The 25,886-nt window shown below is 40.1% G+C and overlaps 1 protein-coding gene across 1 annotated transcript in view; it reads left to right on the forward strand.

Annotated features, from left to right (window-relative positions):
* Window positions 1-24,897, forward strand: part of ttn.2 (titin, tandem duplicate 2) — a 160,670-nt gene extending 135,773 nt beyond the window's left edge. Inside the window, exons 204-236 of the mRNA XM_073845071.1 lie at window positions 23-319; window positions 434-1,021; window positions 1,111-1,413; window positions 1,544-2,128; window positions 2,510-2,809; window positions 2,904-3,206; window positions 3,329-3,634; window positions 3,725-5,491; window positions 5,588-5,881; window positions 5,967-6,245; window positions 6,338-6,637; window positions 6,725-8,788; window positions 8,907-9,209; window positions 9,319-9,624; window positions 9,727-10,017; window positions 10,105-10,404; window positions 10,518-10,823; window positions 10,909-11,211; window positions 11,319-11,600; window positions 11,699-12,292; window positions 12,405-12,695; window positions 12,782-13,081; window positions 13,174-13,476; window positions 13,561-13,863; window positions 13,967-14,551; window positions 14,644-14,949; window positions 15,044-15,343; window positions 15,429-16,004; window positions 16,109-16,414; window positions 16,554-17,147; window positions 17,291-23,056; window positions 23,167-23,463; window positions 23,563-24,897. Of these exons, the coding sequence (XP_073701172.1) occupies window positions 23-319; window positions 434-1,021; window positions 1,111-1,413; window positions 1,544-2,128; window positions 2,510-2,809; window positions 2,904-3,206; window positions 3,329-3,634; window positions 3,725-5,491; window positions 5,588-5,881; window positions 5,967-6,245; window positions 6,338-6,637; window positions 6,725-8,788; window positions 8,907-9,209; window positions 9,319-9,624; window positions 9,727-10,017; window positions 10,105-10,404; window positions 10,518-10,823; window positions 10,909-11,211; window positions 11,319-11,600; window positions 11,699-12,292; window positions 12,405-12,695; window positions 12,782-13,081; window positions 13,174-13,476; window positions 13,561-13,863; window positions 13,967-14,551; window positions 14,644-14,949; window positions 15,044-15,343; window positions 15,429-16,004; window positions 16,109-16,414; window positions 16,554-17,147; window positions 17,291-23,056; window positions 23,167-23,463; window positions 23,563-23,861 (20,297 nt within the window). The 3' untranslated portion in view covers window positions 23,862-24,897. The remainder of the gene's footprint in view (window positions 1-22; window positions 320-433; window positions 1,022-1,110; window positions 1,414-1,543; window positions 2,129-2,509; window positions 2,810-2,903; window positions 3,207-3,328; window positions 3,635-3,724; window positions 5,492-5,587; window positions 5,882-5,966; window positions 6,246-6,337; window positions 6,638-6,724; window positions 8,789-8,906; window positions 9,210-9,318; window positions 9,625-9,726; window positions 10,018-10,104; window positions 10,405-10,517; window positions 10,824-10,908; window positions 11,212-11,318; window positions 11,601-11,698; window positions 12,293-12,404; window positions 12,696-12,781; window positions 13,082-13,173; window positions 13,477-13,560; window positions 13,864-13,966; window positions 14,552-14,643; window positions 14,950-15,043; window positions 15,344-15,428; window positions 16,005-16,108; window positions 16,415-16,553; window positions 17,148-17,290; window positions 23,057-23,166; window positions 23,464-23,562) is intronic.
* The last annotated feature ends 989 nt before the right edge of the window (window positions 24,898-25,886 follow it).

Here is a 25,886-nt window from a genome sequence, read left to right on the forward strand (position 1 = left end):
ATGTGATACTTTCAATTTTTAGAAAAACCAAGTCCACCAGCCAAGCTTGGAGTCACTGATGTCACAAAAGACAGTGTCTCACTTGCATGGCTTAAACCAGAACACGACGGAGGTAGCAGAATTACAAATTACCTGGTTGAGGCTCTTGAAAAAGGACAACAAAAGTGGATAAAGTGTGGTTCCACCAAATCAACTCATTTTGTTGTCTATGGTTTGAGAGAAAATGCTGAATACTACTTCAGAGTTCGGGCTGAAAACCATGCTGGACTTAGTGACCCCAAGGACATGGTTTTACCTGTTCTTGTAAAAGACCAGCTGGGCAAGTTATTTCTTATTAATAATATTTTATTTTTAAACATACACAGTGTTTGATTGATTAGTTTTACATGAGGTTAAATTATTATTTAATCTTGTTGCTCTCTTTAATCAACAGAGGCACCTGAAATTAACATGAAGGACTTCCAACATAACACTGCCTATGTTAAGGCTGGTTCAAATCTTAAGATTGAGATCCCCCTTACTGGTAAACCACTACCAAAAGTATCTCTCTCTAAGGATGGACAGGTTCTAAAGTCAACCATGAGATTCAACTCTGATGTGACAACTGACTCCCTAATAATTTCTTTGCGTGAGAGTGTTGCTTTGGACGCAGGCAGATATGATATCACGGCTTCCAACTCCAGTGGAACCACAAAGTCTTTTGTGAATATTGTAGTCCTTGACAGACCAAGCCCACCAGTTGGCCCTGTTGAAATGTGTGATGTCACAGAGGATAGTGTCAGTCTGAAGTGGTTGCCTCCTGCTTATGATGGTGGTAGCCCAATTACCAACTACATCGTTTTGAAACGTGAGACCACTACTGCAAACTGGATAGAAGTCTCATCTGCTGTTGCACGGTGCACAATCAAGATCATGAAGCTGGTTACTGGAGTTGAGTACCAGTTTAGAATCAGGGCTGAGAATCGCTTTGGCATCAGTGACCACATTGATTCACCAACTGTTACAGTCAGTCTTCCATATAGTAAGTAAAATTCTTCTCTACAGCATAAGCTACAAATTGGTAAATACAAATGTATCTGTGAGCATCTATTAAAACCTATTTTATTTCAGCACTCCCTGAGGCACCTTCACAACCATGGGTGTCAGCTGTAACAAAGGAAAGTATTACTGTTAACTGGAAGGAGCCCTCTTCTGACGGTGGAAGCCATGTCTTTGGATATCACCTTCAGATGAAAGACAGAAACAGCATTCTTTGGCAGAAAGTTAACACAACTGTTATCCGTGCTACACACTTCAAAGTATCAAACGTGAACGCTGGCCTGATCTATGAGTTTAAGGTTGCAGCTGAAAACGCTGCTGGTATTGGTCCAATTAGCAAGCCCTCAGATCCTGTGCTTGCAATCGATGCTTGTGGTAAGCATTTAGTTTTCTGTAAATTGATTGTTTTATGTGCTTAATCCATTAGTATTAATATTTGTAGTTTTCTTTTTGTGTAATCCAGTGGAAACATTAACATTAATTGCCACTGTTTTTTTGTCCACAGAATCTCCAAACAACCTTAGAGTCACTGATATCACAAAGAGTTCAATTAGCCTTGCCTGGGCGAAACCGTCATATGATGGAGGAAGTAAAATTACTGGATATTTGATTGAAAGGAAAGATGGCCAAAAAGGCAGATGGTCAAAAGCTAATTTGACAAATGTTACTGACACAAAGTTCACTGTATCAGGCTTGACTCAGAATGAATCTTATGAATTCCGGGTCATGGCTAAGAATGCAGTTGGCTCCATTAGCAACCCATCAGCAACTGTTGGACCAGTCACATGTGTAGACACATACGGTGCCCCTGAGATTGAACTTCCTTCAGAATATCTTGATGTTGTGAAATATAAAGCAGGTGCTACAATTGATCTTAAAATTGGCATTATTGCTAAACCTCAACCAACGATTGAATGGTACAAGGATGGAAAAGAGCTTGAGTCTGGTGCACAGATTTCCATTGCAAACACCACAGAGTCTGCATGCATCTCAGTCAGGGAAGCCACCCGTTTGAATTCTGGAACATATGAACTCAAGATCAAGAACTCTTTAGGCTCAGCATATGCTGCTGTCAGAGTACTTGTCCAAGGTATGTTGCAAAGTTTACTACTAAATACATTTTTTATTTTTTATTTCATATTTTTATGTAGATAATTTACTTTTTATCATCAAATACTTTTTCCATATCTTGTAATCATTGCCTTAATATGTTCATTGCTTCTGCTTAAATTAACATGTGATGTTAACTAACTGCAGGATTTGTATAATGTTAGAACTGTACATTTCCGCCTCATGGATATTACTGTAACAGTCATTTCTTATAACGGATCACTCTTAATTGTAGAAAAATTAATTTTCTGTAAAGCTGGTTTAAGAAGATATGTATCATGGAATGTGCTATACAATGTGTGATGCATTAATTAGCCCTAATTTGAACAATTTTGGCTGAATTTTTGCTCTCTTTCATTAGACAAACCAGGACCACCTGCTGGAGAGATTCAGTTCAAGAAAATCACAGCAGATACTATGACTATCATGTGGGATCCTCCAGCTGATGAAGGAGGTGCAATGGTTACCCACTACATTGTGGAGAAACGTGAAACCAGCAGAATTATGTGGTCTATTATCTCAGAAAAACTAGAAGACTGCATCATCACAGTCCCAAGGCTAATTAAGGGCAATGAATACATATTCCGTGTTCGTGGTGTAAACAAATATGGAGTTGGAGATTCTTTGGAATCTAGACCAGTAATTGCACAGAATTCCTTTGGTAAGGATATTTTTTAGTAATAAAAATGTTTTTTAAACAATTATTATTAAATGTGTTATCTAAATCAATTGAATGCTTATCCCCCCCCCCACAGTTCCTCCTAGTCGGCCTTCTAAACCCCAAGTCACTATGATTACTAGGTCAACAATGACTGTGGTATGGGAAAGGCCAAGTTTAGATGGTGGCAGTGACATTGATGGATATTACTTAGAGAAGCGGGAGAAGAAAAGTCTACAATGGTTCAAGGTTATTAAAGATACAATTCGTGATACCAGACAGAAAGTCAGCAACCTCACAGAAGGAAATGAATATCAGTATCGTGTCTGTGCAATCAACAAAGCTGGAGCAGGCCCATATTCTGATGTGTCCATCTTCTACAAAGCTTATGACCCAATTGGTAAGCTTATTTTGAGGTTGTTTTTTATTGCTTTAATTTTCAGAATGTGGATATAAATGTGTACAAAATATGCAGTGATATTTAAAATAGAATTTGCTATATACTCTTAATTGTTATTTTAGATCCTCCAAGTGAGCCAACCAAGCTCAAAGTTGTTGATTCAACAAAGACATCTATTACCCTTGGATGGGTCAAGCCTGTCTATGATGGTGGCAGCGAAATTACAAGCTATGTTGTTGAACAAAGAACGGCAGATGAGACGGAATGGGTCACTATAAGTTCTAAAGGTGAAGTAAGAACAACTGAGTTTGTAGTGTCCCACTTGAAACCTGGAGTGTACTACTTCTTCCGTGTCTCTGCTGTTAATTGTGTTGGAACTGGACGTTCAATTGAGATGGTGCAGCCTGTGCAAGCCAAAGATATTCTGGGTTTGTATTTTTTTAAATAAAACAACAAAGAAATTGTTTAATTATGATACTGCGAATCTGATCAAATATGTTTCTCCTTAATTTTAACAGAGGAGGCAGATGTGGATCTTGACATCTCAATGTCAACTCAGTACATAGCAAGGGCTGGTAGAGATGTGGAGATTGTAATCCCTCTTAAGGGTAGACCTGCTCCAAATGTAACGTGGAGAAAGGGAGACAAAAACATTAGTGGTGATACAAGATATGCCATCAGAAACACAGAATACTCAACTACACTCATAATTCCAAAGGTCACAAGGGATGACACTGGCAAATATCTTCTTGAAATTGAAAATGGGGTTGGGGAGCCAAAAACCATTACAGTGTCTGTTAAAGTATTAGACACACCATCTGCTTGTAATAGGTTGATAGTGAAAAATGTGACACGAGGAAAACTCACATTGAGCTGGGAACCACCTTATATAGATGGTGGCTCTCCAATCACAAATTATGTTGTTGAAAAGAAGGATGCTAAAATGAAGGCATTCACCATTGTGACAAATGAATGTGCCAATACAACCTATAAGGTTGATGGTCTGGCTGAAGAAATTTCCTATTTCTTCCGTGTTTCTGCTGAAAACGAATATGGTGTTGGAGATCCTTGTGAGACTGCACAGCCTGTGAGAGCAACCGAGATGCCTGGTGCTGTAAAAGACCTTTCACTGGTGGATTCAACTAATACATCTGTATCGTTGGCATGGACAAAGCCTGATCATGATGGTGGCAGCCACATCTCTGAGTACATTATTGAGAAGAAAACAAAGGAAGAAGAAGCCTGGAGCACTGGTGGTACATGCAGACGTTGCCAGTGTGAGGTAACTAACCTTAAGGAGCTTTCAGAAGTTTACTTTAGAGTATTCGCAAAAAATGAGAAGGGTCGCAGTGACTTCTCTCAAATTGGACCCATCACTGTAAAGGAACTTCTTATACAGCCTGAGGCAAACCTTATTGACTATCCTAATTCAGAATTAAGTGTTCGCATTGGACAAAATGTGAATATTGATTTGCCCTACAAGGGTAAACCTAAACCAACGATACAGTGGATGAAAGATGATGTGCCACTCAAGGAAACTGAACAAGTTCGTTTCAGGCAAACAGAGAACAAAGCAAGTCTCATTGTAAGAAATTCAAGAAAGGAGAATGCAGGAAAATACACCTTAGTCCTTGATAACAAACTTGTCAAGAACTTCTTTGACATTAAAGTCATTACACTTGGGCCACCCTCTCAGCCTATGGGCCCAGTTCGTTTTGATGAAATTAAAGCCCAGAGTATTATCATCTCATGGGATGAACCCAAGGATGACGGTGGTGGCGAGATCACCTGCTATAATGTAGAAAAACGAGAGACATCTCAAGCAGCTTGGAAGATTGTTTGCTCTAGTGTGGTCAGGACCACATTCAAGATACCAAATTTGGTTAAGGGCACTGAATACCAATTTAGGGTACGTGCAGAAAACAAATATGGAGTGAGCGAGCCTCTAACCTCATCAGATGTGATCGCTCAACACCAATACAAGCCACCAGGTCCACCAGGAAAACCTGTAGTATTCAATGTTACAAGTGATGGCATGACTGTTCAGTGGGAAGCCCCAGGATTTGATGGTGGTTCTCCAATCACTGGATATCATCTTGAGAAAAAAGACAGGAACAGCTTATTGTGGATGAAAGTGAATTCCAGTGTTATCTCTGGAAGAGAATACAGAGTCATTGGACTTATTGAAGGTCTGGAGTATTCATTCAGAGTTTATGCACAAAACAATGCCGGAATGAGTCCAGTCAGTGAACAGAGCAAGCACAAACTGGCAATTTCCCCTGTTGGTAAGTCTTAGCATTGTCTTTATGTTCACATTTATCTATGATAATCTTTTTTTAGTGCTTTTTTTTTTTTTTCAAAATATATTTTTACTTCTTTAGATCCTCCTGGCACACCTAACTGCATTGATGTTACAAGAGACTCTGTAACACTTCAGTGGGAACCACCAAAGCGTGATGGTGGCAGTAGGATTGTGGCATACAGTGTTGAAAGGCGTCAAGGAAGAGCACGTTGGTTGAGATGTAATTTCATTGACATCAGCGAATGTCAATTTACTGTAACAGGCCTTGCTGCTGGTGATCGCTTTGAATTTAGGGTAATTGCCAGAAATGCTGTTGGAACAGTTAGTCCACCTTCTCAGTCATCTGGCTACATTATGACCAAGGATGAAAGTGGTATGTACATACAAAGGCACCATGCGATAGATATAGTTCTATATTAAATATATGGTAAATAATGGAATTTCTTTTTCTTTTTCAGTCATACCTGAGATTGAATTTGAAGCTGAAAAGAGCCTCACCATCAAGGCAGGAGAAAATATTAAACTCAACTGCAGTTTAAGTGGACGTCCTGTACCTCAAGTCACATGGTATAAAGATGGAAAGGAAGTTGATAAAATGCTGGTTGACATCACAACTGTTATTGGATCAAGCTCACTGTTCATCAGAGACGCTGATCGCAATAATCGTGGCATCTACACTGTTGAGGCCAAGAACAGTTCAGGCACAACAAAAGTGGATGTTCTTGTCAGAGTACAAGGTATGATCTAAAATTAGTTTTGACTTATAATTTTAACAAAGCTGTTCTGGATTTGGTCATTGCTTATTTTCACTTTTTATATATTTATTCAGATACCCCTGGACCACCTGAGGGCCCACTTCGCTTCACAAATATATCTGCAGAGAAAGCAACTCTTTGGTGGAGCCCACCTGAAAATGATGGCTGTGCACCTATCACTAGTTATGTAATTGAGAAGCGTGAGACTTCCAGAATTTCCTGGGCACTTGTAACATCCAAGTGTGAAGCCTGCTCCTTTAATGCCACAAAACTGATTAAAGGCAATGAATATCAATTCCGTGTATCTGCTGTCAATAAATTTGGTGTGGGCAAGCCACTGGAGTCTGATCCAATCATCGCTCAGATGCAATACAGTAAGCAAAAACTTTTTTTCTTGATCCAATCATTTGTTAATTTAGTACTGGATATTTTTGACTTTAACACATTTTGATATCTCACAGCGGTACCAGATGCTCCTGGAACACCTGACTGCACTCATGTGACAGGAAACAGTATCACTCTATGCTGGACAAGACCAAGACATGATGGTGGAAATGAGATTAAGCAATACATTCTTGAAAGACGAGAAAAGAAGAGCTTAAGATGGGTGAAGGTTTCTGCAAAGAGACCAATAACTGAGCTTAGACACAGAGTAATAAACCTTACAGAAGGAAATGAATATGAATTCCGTGTTATGGCTGAAAATGGTGCTGGAATTGGACCTGCAAGTGGTACATCTAGATTGTTCAAGTGCAGAGAACCAACAAGTGCACCCAGCGCACCAACTCTGGTAAAGGTCACTGATTCCACCAAGATGTCTGTTACCTTGGAATGGACCAAACCAGTGTTTGATGGTGGTATGGAAATCATTGGTTACATTATTGAGATGTGCAAGGCAAGCCTTGAGGAATGGCACAGAGTCAACAACCAGACTTGCATCCAGACACATTACACAGTAACAGAGTTAGAACCTGGTGAAGAATATAAATTCCGTGTGTGTGCAGTCAATGGTGCTGGCAAGGGAGAATTTTCTGAGACTCCAAATGTACAAGCAGTTGATAGACTGACCTCACCTGAAATTGATATAGATGCAAACTTCAAGCAGACACATGTTGTGAAGAACGGCGGAACAGTTACACTTCATATTCCCTTCTGTGGAAAACCAGCCCCACTTGCCACATGGACAAAGGCAGATGGAGATCTTGGTGTAATGGTCGATATTAATACCACAGACACATTCAGCACTTTGACAATTGAAAATTGCACCAGGTATGACGCTGGCAAATATACCCTCTCTCTTGAAAACAACAGTGGTCGCAAGGCCATTACATTAACAGTCAAAGTGTTGGACACACCTGGCCCTCCTGGACCTCTCTCATTTAAGGATGTGACAAGAGGTGCTCTGACACTCATGTGGGATGCACCATCCAATGATGGAGGTGCACGTGTTCATCACTACATTGTTGAAAAGCGAGAGGCAAGTCGATTAAGTTGGCAGGAGGTCAGTGAAAGGTGTACACGTCAAATATTGAGAGTGACCAACCTTGAAATTGGTGTAGCATATTTCTTCCGGGTTATTGCTGAAAATCAGTATGGCAAAGGTGAGCCATTTGAAATGACAGAACCTATTATAGCCACAGAAGAACCTGCACCTCCTAAGCGACTGGATGTCATTGATACTACATCCTCAACAGCCAGCTTAGTATGGATGAAGCCTGAGCATGATGGTGGAAGCCGCATTACTGGATACATTGTTGAGACTAGAAAGAAGGGTTCTGATCACTGGGTTGTAGGTGGTCAAACCAAATCTTTGAAAATGGTTCTCGAAGGCTTGGTTGAGAACACGGAATATGAGTTCCGTGTCAAGGCTCAGAATGATGCTGGCATTAGTCAACCACGAGATGCGCTAGGCTCTGTCATTGTAAAAGAGCCACGTATAGAGCCAACTGCAGATCTCAGTGGCATAGATAAACAGCTCATCACTTGCAAAACTGGAAATCCTTTTGCCATTGATATTCCAATCAGTGGCAGACCAGCCCCCAAGGTGACATGGAAGCTTGAAGAAATGAAACTTAAAGAAACAGACAGAGTGTCGATTAAGATTTCTAAAGACAGAACAACTCTACAGGTTAAGGATGCCAAAAGAGGCGACAGTGGAAAATATTATCTTACACTTGAAAATGCAGCTGGATCAAAAACATTCGCTGTCACTGTCAATGTCATTGGTAGACCATCCCAACCAACTGGACCTGTTGAAGTTTCAGGAATATCATCAGAATCCTGCGTATTGACTTGGGGAGAACCTACAGATGATGGTGGAACAGACATAAGCAATTATATTGTTGAGAAACGTGAGTCTGGTTCCACCACATGGCAGGTTGTGAATTCAAGTGTGAAACGGACTACCATCAAAGTAACTCATCTCACAAAGTACATGGAGTACACTTTCAGAGTCTGTGCTGAGAATAAGTTTGGTGTTAGCAAGTCTATCGAATCTCAAGCTATTGTTGCAGAGCATCCATTCAGTGAGTATTCAATATTATATTTCTTAAACTTTTTATTGATTGATGAAATAGAGCATAAACAATGCTGTCTTTATTTTTGTTGTCTTCAGTCTAACAAGTCTTACATTTCTGTTTTTAGTCTCACCAAGCCCACCAACTCGCCCAGATGTAGTTTCAGTGTCCGCTAACGCAATTTCTATCCGCTGGGATGTGCCATATCATGATGGTGGAAGCCAAGTAACTGGATACTGGATCGAGAAAAAGGAGCGTAATACCATTCTGTGGGTGAGGGAGAACAAGATTCCTTGCCTTGAGTGTCACTACAAGGTCTCAAACCTTATTGAGGGCCTTGAGTATCAGTTCAGAGTCTATGCAATGAACATCGCTGGTTTGAGTAAAGCAAGTGAACCATCAAGACCAGTACTGGCTCTAAATCCAGTTGGTAAGTTTTTTCGTTGCTTTCTGCTATCATTTATATGAATTGTTTTATTCTTAATTTTTATCAAATTTTCGACTTAATATTTATCAAGTGTTTTTGTCTGCATTTTCAGATCCACCTGGCAAACCAGAGGTTTACGATGTAACCAAGACTTCAGTGTCTATTAGATGGTCCATACCATTCAATGATGGTGGCAGCAAGATTGTTGGATATGTGGTTGAACGCAAGGCATTCGGTGATGATGAAGAAGCCCGTTGGTTGAAGTGCAACTACACTACAATCACAGAAAATACATTTACTGTTACATCACTCCATGAGGGAGAGCAGTATGAATTCCGTGTTATTGCCAGAAATGGGGCTGGAGTTCACAGCATGCCATCTGAATCAACAGGACTTATCACATGCAAAGATGAATATAGTAAGATGGTTTGCTTAATTGATGCATACTTACAGTGCATGCAGAAACACACATACCTACTTTTATGAATATCTGTTAATACATTTTATTTATTTATTTCAGCACCACCGAGGGCTGAGCTGGACAGTAAACTTGTGGGTGAGACAATCACTATTAGAGCAGGATCAGACCTGGTTCTTGATGCTGCTGTTGGCGGAAAACCAGAGCCTAAGGTGTTTTGGGCCAAGGGTGACAAGGAGCTGGAACTCGGAGAAAAATACTCACTGACATACACGAGTACAAGAGCGATGGCAATCATTAAGTCATGTGATAGAAATGATACTGGAAGATACGTCCTTACTGTGAAGAATGCAAGTGGAATCAAAACAGCTGCGGTCAATGTTAAAGTACTTGGTAAGAACACAGTAAATCACATACTGTTTCATTCAAAATACCTTTTATTGGCTGTATATTTCAATATTTCAATCTTTTGTATTTAAGATACACCTGGTCCACCTGAGGGCACACTAACAATTAGCAGGGTCACAGAAGAGAAATGCACAGTTTCCTGGAGGATTCCAATGGAGGATGGTGGAGATCGTGTCACTCACTATATTGTTGAGAGACGTGAGACCAGCAGACTCAACTGGGTCATCATGGAACCTGAATGCAAGACTCTGTCTTGTGTTAGCACAAAACTAATCAAGAACAATGAGTACATTTTCCGTGTCAGAGGTGTAAATAAGTACGGGCCTGGTGTACCCCTAGAATCTGAACCAGTTATTGCACGAAATGCATACAGTAAGTATAATTATGATTATTATGCATTTATGTAAACACTTCCATTAATAATTATAGTTTACCCACAGTAACAAGGATAAAGTATTAATATATCTTTTTTATTTACATTATAGCTGTTCCAACACCTCCGGGAGCACCAGAGATTACTGCTGTTGGAAAAGAACATGTCATTATTGAGTGGCTGAAGCCAGAGAGTGATGGTGGAAGTGAAATCAAAAACTACCTTGTGGATAAACGTGAGACAAGTAGTGTTAGATGGACAAGAGTGAACAAAACCTACACCATTTATGATACACGCCTCAAAATCACTGGTCTCCTTGAGGGTAGCGATTATCAGTTCCGTGTTTCAGCTGTCAATGCTGCTGGCACCAGTGTTCCAAGTGATGCATCTCAGTATGCTCACTGTAAAGACCCAACATGTAAGTAACACTGACCTGCATGGCCTAAATAATTCTTAAACGCAGAAAAATAGTAACATGCCTAACCTGCCCTCACATTTTACAGATACCCCAGCTCCACCATCAGTTCCTCGTGTTACAGACACCACAAAGCACAGTATTAGCATAACATGGACACGACCAATGTATGATGGTGGATCCGATGTCACAGGCTATGTTGTTGAGATTCTGGAGGAGGGAACAGAACAATGGTATAGAGCCACCCAGAAGATACTAACAAGTACTCAATACACCGTAGCTGGTCTGGCAAGTAACAAAAAGTACAGCTTCAGAGTGGCTGCAGTCAATGCTATGGGTACTGGAGAGTTTAGTGAAGGCAGTATTGAGGCTGCACCTTCAGAAAAAGTCGGTAAGTTTTTTGTCAAAGGTCTACATGGTTAATAGCCATCATCAAGATATTGAAGCTCTTTGAATGAAAGATTTGATGAATAAAATTTTTTATTGCTATGCTCCCAGAAATTCCTGATATTGAGCTACCTGACGAACTGAAGAAGACTGTTTGCATCAGAGCTGGCAACACTTTACGTCTTCATGTAACTACAACTGGAAGACCTGCACCAGTTATTTCCTGGAGAAAGCCTGGAATTGACCTACAGTCCCGTGGATTCATAGATACTACAGAAAACTCAACAACTTTAATAGTAGAGAAGGTTCATCGTTATGATGCTGGAAAATACACAATTGAGGCAGAGAATCCATCTGGCAAGAAAATAATTACCATTCTTGTCAAGGTTTATGGTGAGTTAATTTGTACAATTAAGAATGTACACTCACACATTCACTAAAATGAAATGTATGTAACTGATGATTAAAACTGTTTAAAAATTGCTTTGTAGATACCCCTGGACCATGCGGTGCAGTAAATGTTAAAGATTACACAAAAGAGTCTGTTGTAATCACATGGGATGTGCCTACTGTTGATGGAGGTGCTCACATCAGCAACTACATAATTGAGAAGCGTGAAGCCTCAATGAAATCTTACAAAACAGTGACAACAGAATGCAAAAAGACATTATACAGAATCACTGGACTGGAAGAAGGAACACAATACTTCTTTAGGGTATTGCCTGAGAACATATATGGTATTGGAGAACCTTGTGAAATTACTGATCCAGTATTGGTTTGTGAAGTTCCATCTGTTCCTCAAGATCTCTATGTAATTGATACCACAAAATCTACTGTCATTCTTGGATGGGAAAAACCACTTCACGATGGTGGCAGCAGAATTTCTGGTTATGTTATTGAAGCCTGCAAAACTGGAAGTGACCGCTGGATGGATGTCGCTAATGTGAAACCATCTTTGCTACAGCACACAATTGTCTCACTGAATGAAAATGAGCAATATCTCTTCAGAATTAGAGCTGAAAACAGCAGAGGTGTCAGTGAGCCCAGAGATCTCATGACACCTGTAACAGCACAGGAACAGAAAAGTAAGATATCATTAAAAACTGCTGATTTAAGAGGAAAGCTTTAATTAATTAATGTGTTTTATTATGTATTGTTTGTTTCAAACTTTAATTGGTGTTTCTGTTTTCATTACAGTCATGCCAAAGATTGACTTGACTAGCATCCCTCAAAAGATTGTCCATGTGCCAGCTGGTAAGCCAATTGTGCTCAACATTCCTATTAAAGGTAGACCTGCACCAGTGTGTTCTTGGTTCTTTGGTGGAGCCAAGATGAAGGACAAGCTTGACCGCATCAAGATTGAGACAACTGCTAAGTTCACTAAACTGACAGTCCGTGAAACCACAATTGATGATACTGGTGACTACACTCTTGAAGTGAAAAATGTCACTGGAACAGTAACTGAGGTCATCAAAGTTATCATTCTTGGTGAGAAACATTTTAATTTTCCCTACAGTTGTTCGTAGCTACATTTAAAGTGTTTTTGAAATTTACCAAATGTATTTCTTTCATAGATAAACCTGGAATACCTGTCGGGCCTATGAAAATTGAAGAGGTTGATGCCACATCTGTCACCTGCAGCTGGGAACCACCACTGAAAGATGGAGGTGCAAATGTCAGTGGCTACGTTGTTGAGCAGCGCGATGCACATCGCCCTGGATGGATGCCGGTGTCGGAATCTGTCACAAGACCCATGTTCAAGTTTACAAGACTTGTGGAAGGAACTGAATATGTATTCCGTGTTGCTGCAACAAATCGTTTTGGTTTTGGCGGGTTCTTGCAATCTGAAGTTGTTGAGTGCAAGAGTGCCAAAAGTATGTTTATTTCTACCATTAATGTTCTTTTTCTATTTACATTTCATTTATTTAAACATAAATGTATTAAATTAATCTTATGTTTTTTTTAGCTGTACCTGGAGCACCCAGCACACCTGAAATACTTGATGTGTCTCATGAAGGCATGACTCTAACTTGGACACCACCTGAGGATAATGGTGGTTCTACTATTGCTGGCTATATTATTGAGCGCAAAGAGGCTGGATCCGACAGATGGCTTCGAATCAATAAGAATTCAGTGACCATGACAAGATACAGAGCCACAGGACTTATCGAGGGTCTTGAATATGAATATAGAATTACAGCTATCAACTCTAGAGGCTCTGGAAAACCAAGTGCAAACTCTAAACCAACTATTGCAATGGATCCTATCGGTATGTACAAAAAACACATACAAGTAAATCAAATTGTCAGTAGAACAAACATGACCAATGTGTTCTATTTTTTCTTTTGAACAGAACCTCCTGGTATTCCACTGAACCCAAGAGTCACAGATACCACAAGAACATCAGTTTCACTTGCTTGGTGTCCTCCAGAGGAGGAGGGAGGTGCTGCTATAACTGGCTATCTAATTGAGATGCAGAAGGTTGACCAGGTTGAATGGACAAAATGCAACACAACACCAACAAAGATTTGTGAATACACTTTGACACACATGCCTCAGGGAGCTGAATACAAGTTCCGTGTGATGGCATGTAATGCTGGTGGAGCTGGAGAACCAGCTGAGATTCCAGGGGTGGTCAAAGTTATAGAAATGCTTGGTAAGATTAAAACTTAATAATAAGAATAAGAATATATATAATACTGTCACGTATGTATATGGCAGTACATATTTGTTTTGTTAAAACTATATTTTGTTTTCAGAATATCCTGACTTTGAGCTGGATAAAATCTACCAGGAAGGCTATGTTGTCAGACAAGGTGGTGTCATCAGGCTATCTGTGCCCATCAAGGGCAAACCCCTCCCAACATGCAAGTGGACAAAAGAAGGTCGTGACATTTCTCACAGAGCTATGATTGCAACCAGTGAAGAACGTACTGAGCTTGTGATTAAGGAAGCTCACAGAGATGACACTGGCACCTATGATCTTGTGTTGGAAAACAAATGTGGAAAGAAGGCTGTCTATATTAAAGTTAAAGTTATTGGGCGCCCAGATCCACCTGAAGGTCCTCTTGAATTTGATGATATTCAGGCACGTTCAGTCAGAGTGAGCTGGAGACCACCCTCAGATGATGGAGGCTCTGATATCTTTGGTTATATTGTGGAGAGGCGAGAGGTGCCTAAAGCAGCTTGGTACACTGTTGACTCCCGTGTGGTTGATACATCACTTGTGGTCAAGGGACTGAAGGAGAATGTTGAATATCACTTCAAGATTACAGCAGAGAACCAGTTTGGCATAAGCAAATCCCTAAAATCTGATGAATCTGTTACACCAAAGACTCCTCTTTGTAAGCATTTTATCATTGCTATTTTTAACATCTTTCTTAATAACTCTTTTCAAATTTTAATAACAATGACTATTGTATTGTTTTGCATAAAGGTCCACCAGAACCTCCCAGTTTCCCTCCAGAAATCATGGATGTTACAAAGACCACTATTGGCCTGTCCTGGTCAAGACCAAAGGATGATGGTGGATCTCGTGTAACTGGATACTATGTTGAGAGAAGAGAGGTTTCCACTGAGAAGTGGGTGCGTCATAACAAGACTCATATCACAACGACAATGTATACTCTCACTGGTCTCATCCCTGATGCAGAGTACCAGTTCCGTGTGATTGCTCAAAATGATATTGGTCAAAGTGAGCCTGGAATTATATCCGAGTCAGTTGTGTGCAAAGATCCATTTGGTATGTAACCCTCTCCCTCTCCCTTCCGAACAAGTTAATATTTTGCCTTAATAGAAAGTTTACAAATGCTTAATCTTTTCTGTGCATTCAACAGATAAGCCAGGCCAACCTGGTGAGATTGACATCATCTCTATAACCAAGGACTGCATAACTATTCACTGGGTACGTCCCGAATCTGATGGTGGAAAAGAGATCCTCGGGTACTGGATTGAATACAGGCAAGCAGGTGAAAGTGCCTGGAAGAAATGCAACAAAGAGCGTTCAAAGGATAGACAGTTTACCATGGGTGGACTCATGGAAGCTACAGAGTATGAGTTCAGAGTGTTTGCTGAAAATGAAACTGGACTAAGCAGACCAAGAAGAACAGCAATGGGCATTAAAACCAAACTGAGTGGTAAGTTAATGAAATGTTACTTAGATTTTTTTTGCAACAAAATTGAAGTATGCAAAGTGACTAACATCTTCAATTTATTCTCTAGTTGGAGAGACTCCGTGCTTGAAAGAGGAAATCAAAGATACTATCACTAAACTAGGAGAATCTGGAACAATGACATGCCAAATTATTGGAAGACCTCTTCCTGAAATCAAATGGTATAGATATGGAAAGGAGTTGATCCAGAGCCGAAAATACAAGATGAGCTCTGATGGACGAAATCACTCTCTAACAGTATTGACAGATGAACAAGAAGATGAAGGCGTGTACACATGCAGAGCTATCAATGAGGCGGGTGAAATTGAGACCAGTGGCAGGCTCCGGTTGCAGGCTGCACCACAATTCCATCCTGGATTCCCACTGAAGGAGAAATACTATGCAGGTTGTGGAACAAGCCTACGGCTCCATGTTGTCTACATTGGTCGCCCTATTCCACAAATCATGTGGTTCTATGGCAAGAAACCTCTTAATCCATCTGAGAATGTCATAATTGAAAACACAGAAAGTTACACTCATTTAGTTATCAGAAATGTCCAGCGAAAAACAAATGCTGGAAGATATAAGGTGCAAATGAGCAACAAATTTGGCACAGTGGACACTGTCCTCCGTGTTGAAATCCAAGGTAAATTAAAGCCTGTTTTTAATCAAAGATAAATTCCTAAATTGCAATAGACATTTTTTCATTGAAATATGCTCATATAAAAATGTTTGCCTCTCTCTTTTCAGATAAACCTCTTATGCCTGAAGGACCAGTTGTTGTTGATGCTCTCTTGAAGAGTTCTGTGATCATTAGCTGGAAACCACCCAAGGATGATGGTGGATCAATGATCACAAATTACATTGTAGAGAAACGTGAGGCAAAAGAGGGTGAACAATGGCATCTTGTGTCATCAGCTGTCCCTGGAACTACATGCCGTGTTCCAAACCTTATTGAGAGTGCTGGATATTACTTCCGGGTTTCTGCACAGAATCAGTATGGAATAAGTGAATCTCTTGAGATTCCATCTGTTGTCATTATCAAGAGTCCATTTGGTAAGTTTCATGGATTAATGCTCTTAAACAGTCTAAAAATATATTTATTTTTAAAATAAGTAAACAAAATACACAAAGTCCAATTGATTTGTTAATCTATTTATCTATAACATTTATTCCTCTTTATTTCCTCAAACAGAGAAACCTGGAGTCCCACAACAGCCATTTGTTTCTTCTGTAACAAAGGATTCATGTGTTGTTTCTTGGAAACCACCAACCAGTGATGGAGGTGCCAAAATTAAGAACTATTTCCTTGAAAAAAGAGAGAAGAAACAGAACAAATGGATTGCAGTTACTACAGAAGAAATCCATGAGACATCTTACACTGCTAAAGGCCTTATTGAAGGTTTTGAATATGAATTCCGTGTCAAATGTGAAAATATTGGTGGAGAGAGTGACTGGAGTGAGATTTCAGAACCAGTCATTCCAAAATCAGATACAGCTCTCCGTGCCCCATTCTTCAAGGAAGAATTGAGAGACATGTGTGTCAAATACAAGGCAACTGCAACCTTTGTCACAAAGGTTATCGGACATCCCAAGCCATTGGTTAAATGGTATAAGAATGGCAAAGAAATTTTACCTGATGGAGAGAAAATAAAGATCCAAGAATTCAAGGGAGGTTACTACCAACTTGTTATCAGCAGTGCTGATGAGAATGATGCAGCTGTTTACCAGATTAGAGCTACTAATCAGCTTGGATCTATCTCCAAAAGTATGAACCTAGAGGTTGAGGGTAAGTATTTCTAATAGATTGTTTTGTACATAGTTTATTCAAACTGAGTACTTTTATAAAACCAATATCTTCTATACTTTTCCTGCAGCAATGCTCATCTAATTTCTCTTTTGTCTTATTTTTTTATTGTTATTTGTTTCTAGTTCCTGCCAAGATTCACTTACCATTACATCTCCAAGGCATGGGAGCTGTTCACGCCATTCGTGGTGATGTGGTTAGCATTAAGATTCCAATTAGTGGCAAACCTGATCCTGTTGTGACATGGCAAAAGGGGCAAGAGATGATTAATAATACAGCTTATCATCAAGTAATTATCACAAGATCATTCACCTCCCTGGTGTTCCTAAAGGGAGTGCAAAGAAAGGATTCTGGCTATTACATCATTTGTGCCAAAAATCGATTTGGTGTGGATAAACAGACTGTTGAACTTGCTGTTGCTGATGTCCCTGATCCACCAAAAGATGTTAAAGTCAGTGATATTGGCAGAGATACACTCACTCTCACCTGGACTCCTGGAAATGATGGCGGAAGTGATATTATCAATTACATTATAGAAAAGTGCCCTACCACTGGAGACAGATGGATTCGTGTTGCTCAGACATCTGAGTCCCAGTACACCGTGATGAGTCTCTTTGGCAAAACAAAATACCAGTTCCGTGTGATTGCAGAGAACCAATTTGGCTTGAGTGGTCCATCTATGCCAACTGATCCTGTGACAACAAAAGAAGACAAGTTAGCAATTCGAAACTATGATGAGGAGGTGGATGAAACAAGAGAGATTACAAAGGAGGAGGCACCACATTCAAAAGTCAAACATCTGCCATCTCTGTACACAATCTCTGAGGAACTTGCACGCAATGGACAGTTTGGCATTGTACATCGCTCTATCGAAATTAGCTCCAAGAAGACATTCTTTGCAAAATTCATCAAAGTTAAAGGTGCTGATCGAGAGCTGGTTGCAAGAGAAATTGAGACACTCAATATTGCAAGACATAAAAACATTGTTTATCTTCATGAATCCTTTGATAGCCTGGAAGAATATGTCCTTATCTATGAATTCATTTCTGGTATGGACATCTTTGAACGTCTTGGTACAAACTTTGAGCTTACAGAGCAAGAAATTGTTCGGTATATGAGACAAGTGTGTGGAGCCCTGAAATTCTTGCACAGTCACAACTACTGTAATTTCGATATCAGACCCGATAACATTGTTTATTCTACAAGGAAGAGCAATACAATCAAGATCATCGAAATGGGTCAAGCTAGGCTGCTTACACCTGGAGAAAACATCAGGATTCAGTTCACTGCCCCTGAGTACTGTGCACCTGAAATCCACAACAGCGATTTTGTCACCACTTCCACTGACATGTGGTCTGTCGGTGTTCTTGCATATGTCCTCCTAGGTGGACTTAATCCATTTGCTGCTGAATCACAACAGAAAATGGTTGAGCACATTTCAAATGCAGAGTATGTGTTTGACAGTGAAGCCTTTAAAGAGACAAGCCTTGAGGGTATGGACTTTGTTGACAGACTGTTGACTAAAGACCGCAAGCTGCGTATGACCGCCTCTGAAGCTTTGGAGCACCCTTGGCTCAAGATGAAATTAGAACATGTGAGTTCAAAGGTCATCAAGACTTTAAGACACAGAAGGTACTACCAATCACTGGTGAAAAAGGAATGGAGCGCTGTTGTTTCAGCAGCACGTGTTGCCTATGGTGGTGGCTACAGGAACCAGAGAAATGTTTCCATTGGCAGAGTGAAAGTTGGACATCCTGAACAAGGCTTGAGAGCAGGTCCTGTCATGCATGGCTCTGCAGAAGAGGGAGGACATGTGAGGTTTGTGTGCTGCATTGAGAACTACAACAAAAACACAGAAGTGACCTGGTACTTTGGATCCCGCAAACTGACTGCAAGCCACAAATATGAAATCAGTTATGCTAATGGAGTTGCTAGCATCTATGTTAAAGACATTGAAGAATGTGACGATGGATTATATAGATGCAAGATTGTCAGTGAAGACAGGGAGGACAGTGCATATGCTGAGTTGTTTGTTGAGACTGTTAGGTCCCACCGTGAATACTATCTGGGACGCTCACTCAAGAAACCAAGGCGGAGAATTGACAAAACCAAAATTTTGCAGAGGCCACCAGAGTTTACTTTGCCACTGTACAATCGTTCAGCATACATTGGTGAAGATGTGCGCTTTGGTGTAACTATTACAGTCCATCCAGAGCCAAGTGTTACATGGTTAAAGGCTGGGCACAGAATCAAACCAGATCCTAAAAAATACACATTCACAAGTGACAAGGGTCTTTATCAACTCATGATACACAATGTTGACCTCAGTGATGATGCTGAATACACTGTTGTAGCAAACAACATGTTTGGTGAAGACAGTTGCAAGGCCCGTCTCACTGTAACACCACATGTGGTTGCTGAGGACACTATGAGACCAATGTTCAAACGTCTCTTAGCTAATATTGATTGTGTTGAAGGTCAAAGCATTCGCTTTGACTTGAGAGTATCAGGAACTCCAGCACCAACTCTGAAATGGGAGAAAAATGGTAAACCTCTTGAGTTCAGGCCACAAGTTGAAGTCGTTCAAGAGGATGTAGAACATCATGTTCTACACATCAGAGAAACCCTCATAGAGGATTCGGGCACATACAGAGTTACTGCAACAAATACAGCTGGATCAGCAAGTTGCCAAGCTACTCTCAAAGTTGAACGCATAACATACACAAGGAGGGAGTTCAAGAGTGAGGAAGAGAGGCAGAAGTATGTAAGGAACCAAATAGAAAAGACACTGAAAATGGCACAACAGTTCTCAACGGCTGAGGTTGTTACACTTAACCCTGTAGCACAGGAAGCTTTGAAGGAAGCTGCTGAATTATATAAACCTGCAGTCAGCACAAAAAATGTGCAGGGTGAGTTTGACATCTCTGATAAAGAGGATCAAGAAATAAAGAAAATAAAAGAGGAGGTTAGGAAGATACGTATGCCTTATGAAATCCCTGAAGCTCGTGCTCATGATCCAACTGTTCTCAGTGAAGATAAGTTGATCAAACACTTTGTGGCCCTATCTGACATGAAATGGTACAAGAAACTACGTGACCAGTATGAGATTCCTGAGAGAATGGAAAGAACTGTTCAGAAGAGACAGAGGCGTATTCGTCTTTCCAGATGGGAGCAATTTTATGTCATGCCATTGCCTAGAATAACTGATCAGTACAGACCGAAGTGGCGCATTCCAAAACTTACACAAGATGATTTAGAGACTGTTCGACCAGCAAGAAGATCACCCTCCCCTGAGTCAGAGGCATCATTCAGATTGAGAAGACGCTCACTAGGAGATATATCAGATGAGGAGATCCTCGAGGGTGAGGACTATCTGACAATGAAGAGAACTGAAAAAGAAAGGCAAGAGCTTGAAGAAGAACTAGCACTTGGCTTCTCTGCCTCCCCAACCAGTGGAAGCCCTGTCCGCTTTGAGTTGTCTTCACTGCGTCATGCCTCACCAAGACCTGTTTACAAAGCTGAAGTGAGACACGTAGAAGAGACAAAACATGTAACAAAAACTGAGCAAGCTCGAGGCTCTCCTCCTTCCATTTCTCATTTCTTGAGGAGGAGGAGATCATTGTCTCCAACATACATTGAACTGATGCGTCCTGTCTCTGAACTCATCAGACAACCTCGTGCACGCATCTCAACAGAAGCTGAAATCGAAGTTATCGAAAGAAGATCACCTACCCCTGAGAGGACACGTCCTCGATCACCAAGTCCTGTTTCAACTGAGAGAAGATCTTCCAGATCCTCCTCTAGATTCGAAAGGTCTGCAAGATTTGACATCATGTCTAGATATGAAGCAAGAAAAGCAGCTCTCAAATCTGAGCGCACGTACCAGGTTGTGACACAGCAGCCCTTCAGCCTTGACCATGCTCCACGTATCACAGTAAGAATGCGTTCTCACCGTGTACCATGTGGACAAAACACAAAATTCACTTTGAATGTTCAATCAAAGCCAGATGCTGATATCCAATGGTTCCATAATGGACAACAAATACAAGAGAGCAGCAAATACCAGTTCACAAATATGAGTGGAGTCCTGTCTCTTGAGATTAATGACTGTCAGGATGAGGACAGTGGCACATACCGTGTCGTCTGCACAAATTCAAAGGGTGAGGCATCAGACTATGGAACTCTGGATGTTTCAGGTGGAGCGTTTACTACATACTCTTCAAGACGTCGAGATGAAGAGGCTCCAACACCATTTGTACCTGATATAACAAAAACTGATTATTATCATTCAACAACAATCAGAGCTTCCTCTGCCTCAAGAACTCATTTGGAGATCAAAGAAACCAAAATGAAACTGACAGAGAGACGTGAAGTTTCTGCCTTTGAAAAGTATGAATCGCAGAAGCTTGCATCATCTCCAATTAGATATGCATCCACTGAATATCTATCATCAGCTTCATATTCGTCTTCTGAAAGACATACAACATCTGAAAAATTTGTGTCATCTGAATCAAAGATAAAAGAATCAGAAATGACATCTGAAGTATCAGTAAAGAAAGTTAAAGCTACTCTTTCAGCCAAAATACTCACAAAACCACAGTCTCTGACTGTATCTGAGGGTGACTCTGCACGATTTGTCTGTGATATTGATGGAGAGCCAGCACCAAGTGTGACATGGATACATGAGGGAAGAACAATTGTCTCTTCACACCGTATGCATGTGTCTACAACACAGTATAAGTCCACATTTGAAATTTCATCAGTTCAGTATTCAGATGAAGGCAGTTACGCTGTAGTTGTAGAGAATTCAGAAGGAAAGCAAGAGGCAAGGTTTACCTTAACTATTCATAAACCAATAATTAAAGAGGAAGTTACACCTACAAAAGTGAAGTCACCAGAACCCTCAGTGATATCTCCAGTGCCATCAGTTAAATCTCCAGAGCCATCAGTTGCATCTCCAGTGCCATCAGTAAAATCTCCAGTGCCATCAGTAAAATCTCCAGAGCCCTCTGTGAAATCCCCAGTGCCATCAGTAAAGTCCCCAGAGCCCTCTGTTAAATCCCCAGTGCCATCGGTAAAGTCTCCAGAACCTTCAGTAAAGTCTCCTGTTCCCTCAGTCAAGTCTCCAGAACCCCAAATTAAATCACCAGAACCCACTGGTGTTAAATCTCCTGAACCTCGAATTAAATCTCCAGAGGGTGTCAAATCCCCATTCAAAGTGAAGTCACCAGAGCCAGCCGCCTCTCTTCAGAGGGTAAAGTCTCCACCTCCTATTAAGTCTCCTGAACCAACCACCCCTCAAAGAGTGAAGTCTCCAACAGCTCTGAAGTCTCCTGAGCCTATAGCTTCACCTCCCAGGGTAAAATCCCCACCTCCAATTAAGTCTCCTGAGCCAGTTGCATCCCCTCTGAGAGTTAAATCCCCTACAGGACTTAAGTCTCCTGAACCTCAGAGAGCCAAATCCCCACCAACAGTCAAATCTCCTGAGCCGATCATGTCACCTAAAAGAGTTAAATCTCCACTTACAGTGAAATCCCCAACCCCCTCAAAGGAAGCACCACCAAAGATCATTCAGCAACTCAAAGCTGAAGCTTATGAAGACAAAATTAAGATGATCTTTGTTGCCGAGAGCTCAGTAAGAGAAGTTGTGTGGTACAAGGATAGCAGAAAACTGAGTCAAAGTAGTCGCTACCAGATTCATTCATCTGCAGATGGAACTTGCTGTCTATATATATCTGATGTCTCAGAGAGCGACCAAGGGGAATACTCCTGTGAAATCATAAGTGAAGGAGGAGCAGTGTCAAGAACATCATTCTCTTTTGTTGGTCAAGTGTTTCAAGCAATCTACACAAAAGTAACTTCATTCGTGGCCACACAAAAGGCAGTTCAAGGTACATTTCCTATCGCATAAATGATATTAAATTCTCATCCATTTAAAATCTTGATGCCCATTGGTCTCAGTTCCAGTGCTTTATGTAAAAGCCTTTTTTTTCTTTTTCAGAATCCATGTCATCCCAAATACGTGGGGGAAGCGAGATGATTCTTAAGAGGGAAAGTGCAGCTGTTAGCAGTATGCATGAAAGTTTTTCTTCAAAGTCTGTCCACATGGAGAGCACAATGCAGGAGGCATCCTTCAGCAGTTCTTCAATGGCCGAGATGAAATTTGAAACTATGTCAATGTCTAGCATGTCCTCTATGACATCGGAGTCAGCATATGCAATGAGCTCAAGCAGTATAATGTCAAGTCATTCACATGCTGAAGAATCTTCAGTTAGAGCAGCCCTCCACAGTGCTCAAGGTAAGGATCAATTTGATTAAAACCAATCATGCATACACATTTTTAAAATAATGTTGTAATATGGATGAATATCATTTGAAATCAATTTATATTTCATAGGCTTGGCTCCAAGAATAGAAGCTCTTCCTGAAGATATCAGCATTGAAACCGGAAAGGTTCTAACGGTGGCCTGTGCTTTCTCTGGAGAGCCAGCACCTCGTATTGAGTGGTCACGTGGTGGAAGGAAACTGCCTGGCGAGGAAGAAAGCAGCAGATTCCATATTGAGACCACAGAGGACCTAACCACACTCATCATCACTGGTGTGAAGGAGAGTGATGCTGGGGCATACACACTCAAACTTTCCAATGAGCATGGATCTGACATGGCAACTGTTACCATCAGCATTCGATCAAAGTAAAGCCATAATTTCTACCCCCACCCCTTCCTTTATTAAGCGACTTTGTATTTATTAAATGAGCGGAAAAAAAAAATCTTGATAAGTACCTGGATATCTGTTCCTGTAAATATAAACTATTTTTATACCAATCTTGACGTTAATTTATGCCAAACTAGACTAAAGTCTAACGTTATTATAAAATATGCCATATTGGATAATTATGACTTAGGATTTTTGATCCATTTTTCTGTGACATGTACATAATGTATATAGCCGAATTTAACGGTTATGGAAAATGTATGAATTGTTATTTATAACAATATTAACTGAAACAAATGGAACTAAATGTTTATCAGGAGAAAGTTTCACATGGAACGAATACCTTGATAAACCTGAAACTAAACTCTGTGCCTCAACAATAAGTTGAAGTCTTAAGATTGCCTCAACAGGTAGAGAGGCTCCCTGTTGACGTTACACTAAATCTGAGAGACTAAGTTATGCCTGCATGGTTACACGTGCAGTGATATTATAACCATACTCTTATGCATTGTTACTTGAACGTAAGGCCTTGAGTGCTGTTTGCATATTACCCTCATGTAAGCAGGACAACTAGGCCTTGTGTTCAGACTGACTATGTCATACCACCATTTTAATGACATGCTCAAAGTGCGAGCGGCCTGCACTTTATGAGCAAAAATGTTTAATGTGCTCTGTTTCTGGCAAGGGACTGCTTGAATAAACTTTCGGAATTAACATCTCCTGGCCAATAAGAAAAGTATATCTTGTACTTCCTTGCAGAAGCAGAGCCTCCTCTTGGAGGATTGCTTTGAAGCATTGTGTGTTTGTGTGTTAGCTTTAGAATTCACCTTGTCAGTTGTTGGGCAAACATCAAGAAAGTGTGCCACAGCAACACCACCTGCTGTGCAATGGGAAAGAAATGGTTTAGTATCTAAATGCCCTGCACTTTGGTTTGATTTTATGTAGAATTGTAGTATTATCTATATATGCAACCTCCTTGAGTATTGTTGATTCAATAAAGCATGTTCTCAGCACTAAATGTGGTCATGTCTTTATTCAGTGGTCTCAGTGTGTGTCATTTAATTATGGCACAATGATTTATTTACTATTTCATTATTTTTTCAGTCTGTTTTGTCTTTATTTTAATAGGAAAGTAGAGTATAGACAGGAAAGTAGTTTTAAGTGAGTGGAATAGGATTGAGGCATGAATAGGGAATATATTTATTCATCAGGTAATCAGAAATGCCTGACACAACCAGGGCCTACAGTAGTTTATCTTTTTTCTCTTTCCCTTAATTAAAGAGGAAGAATGATTGATAATATCACTGCCATATTGGCCTAGCAGGAACAGGGTATTACTAAAATTTAATCAACTTCTTGATTCATCCTTTTCTGTCATACTCTGCATAACCTACAATTATGTGTATTCTGATTATGCATTAATGGAAAAAAAGAAGAAAAAATGAGTCTGGATTTCACATTACAGAACAAGACTTTTGTTGTTGTTGTTATTACTACTAGTCAAATGATACAGGTTCCAAAGAAAATTGTCATTTGGGCACAGAATTAAAGGTAAAACATATTTATTTTTCTGTGACTTTGAATTGTAGTTTTATAAATTAGGATACTCTAAGGAAATAGACTTATGAATGTTTGCTATAGCTGCTAACAGGACCATGCTCTCCAGCGAAAACTTGTTTTCATAAGGGACTAAACATTTGCTAGCAGAAATAAAGGTGTCTGCCATTGTATGTATTGGTTTTGTCCATATTATTGTTCAGCACAGGACAGGTCACCAGATAGATTTGTTGTTGTTACTTTGTGGGGACTTGACACTAAAGTAAAAACGAAAAAATAAATAAATAAACGCTTAAATTACACGCAATTAGGTTTTGTAATAATTATTTATATTGTAAATATTAAGTTATATTATCTCTTATGAAAATTAACCATGGTTTTATTATAGTAAAATTGCATTAACCATTTTTTTTTTTTTTTGGACGTATTGATTACTATTTATATATATAC

This window comes from Garra rufa, chromosome 8, assembly GCF_049309525.1.
Source record: "Garra rufa chromosome 8, GarRuf1.0, whole genome shotgun sequence".
Taxonomy (NCBI): Eukaryota; Metazoa; Chordata; class Actinopteri; order Cypriniformes; family Cyprinidae; genus Garra; species Garra rufa.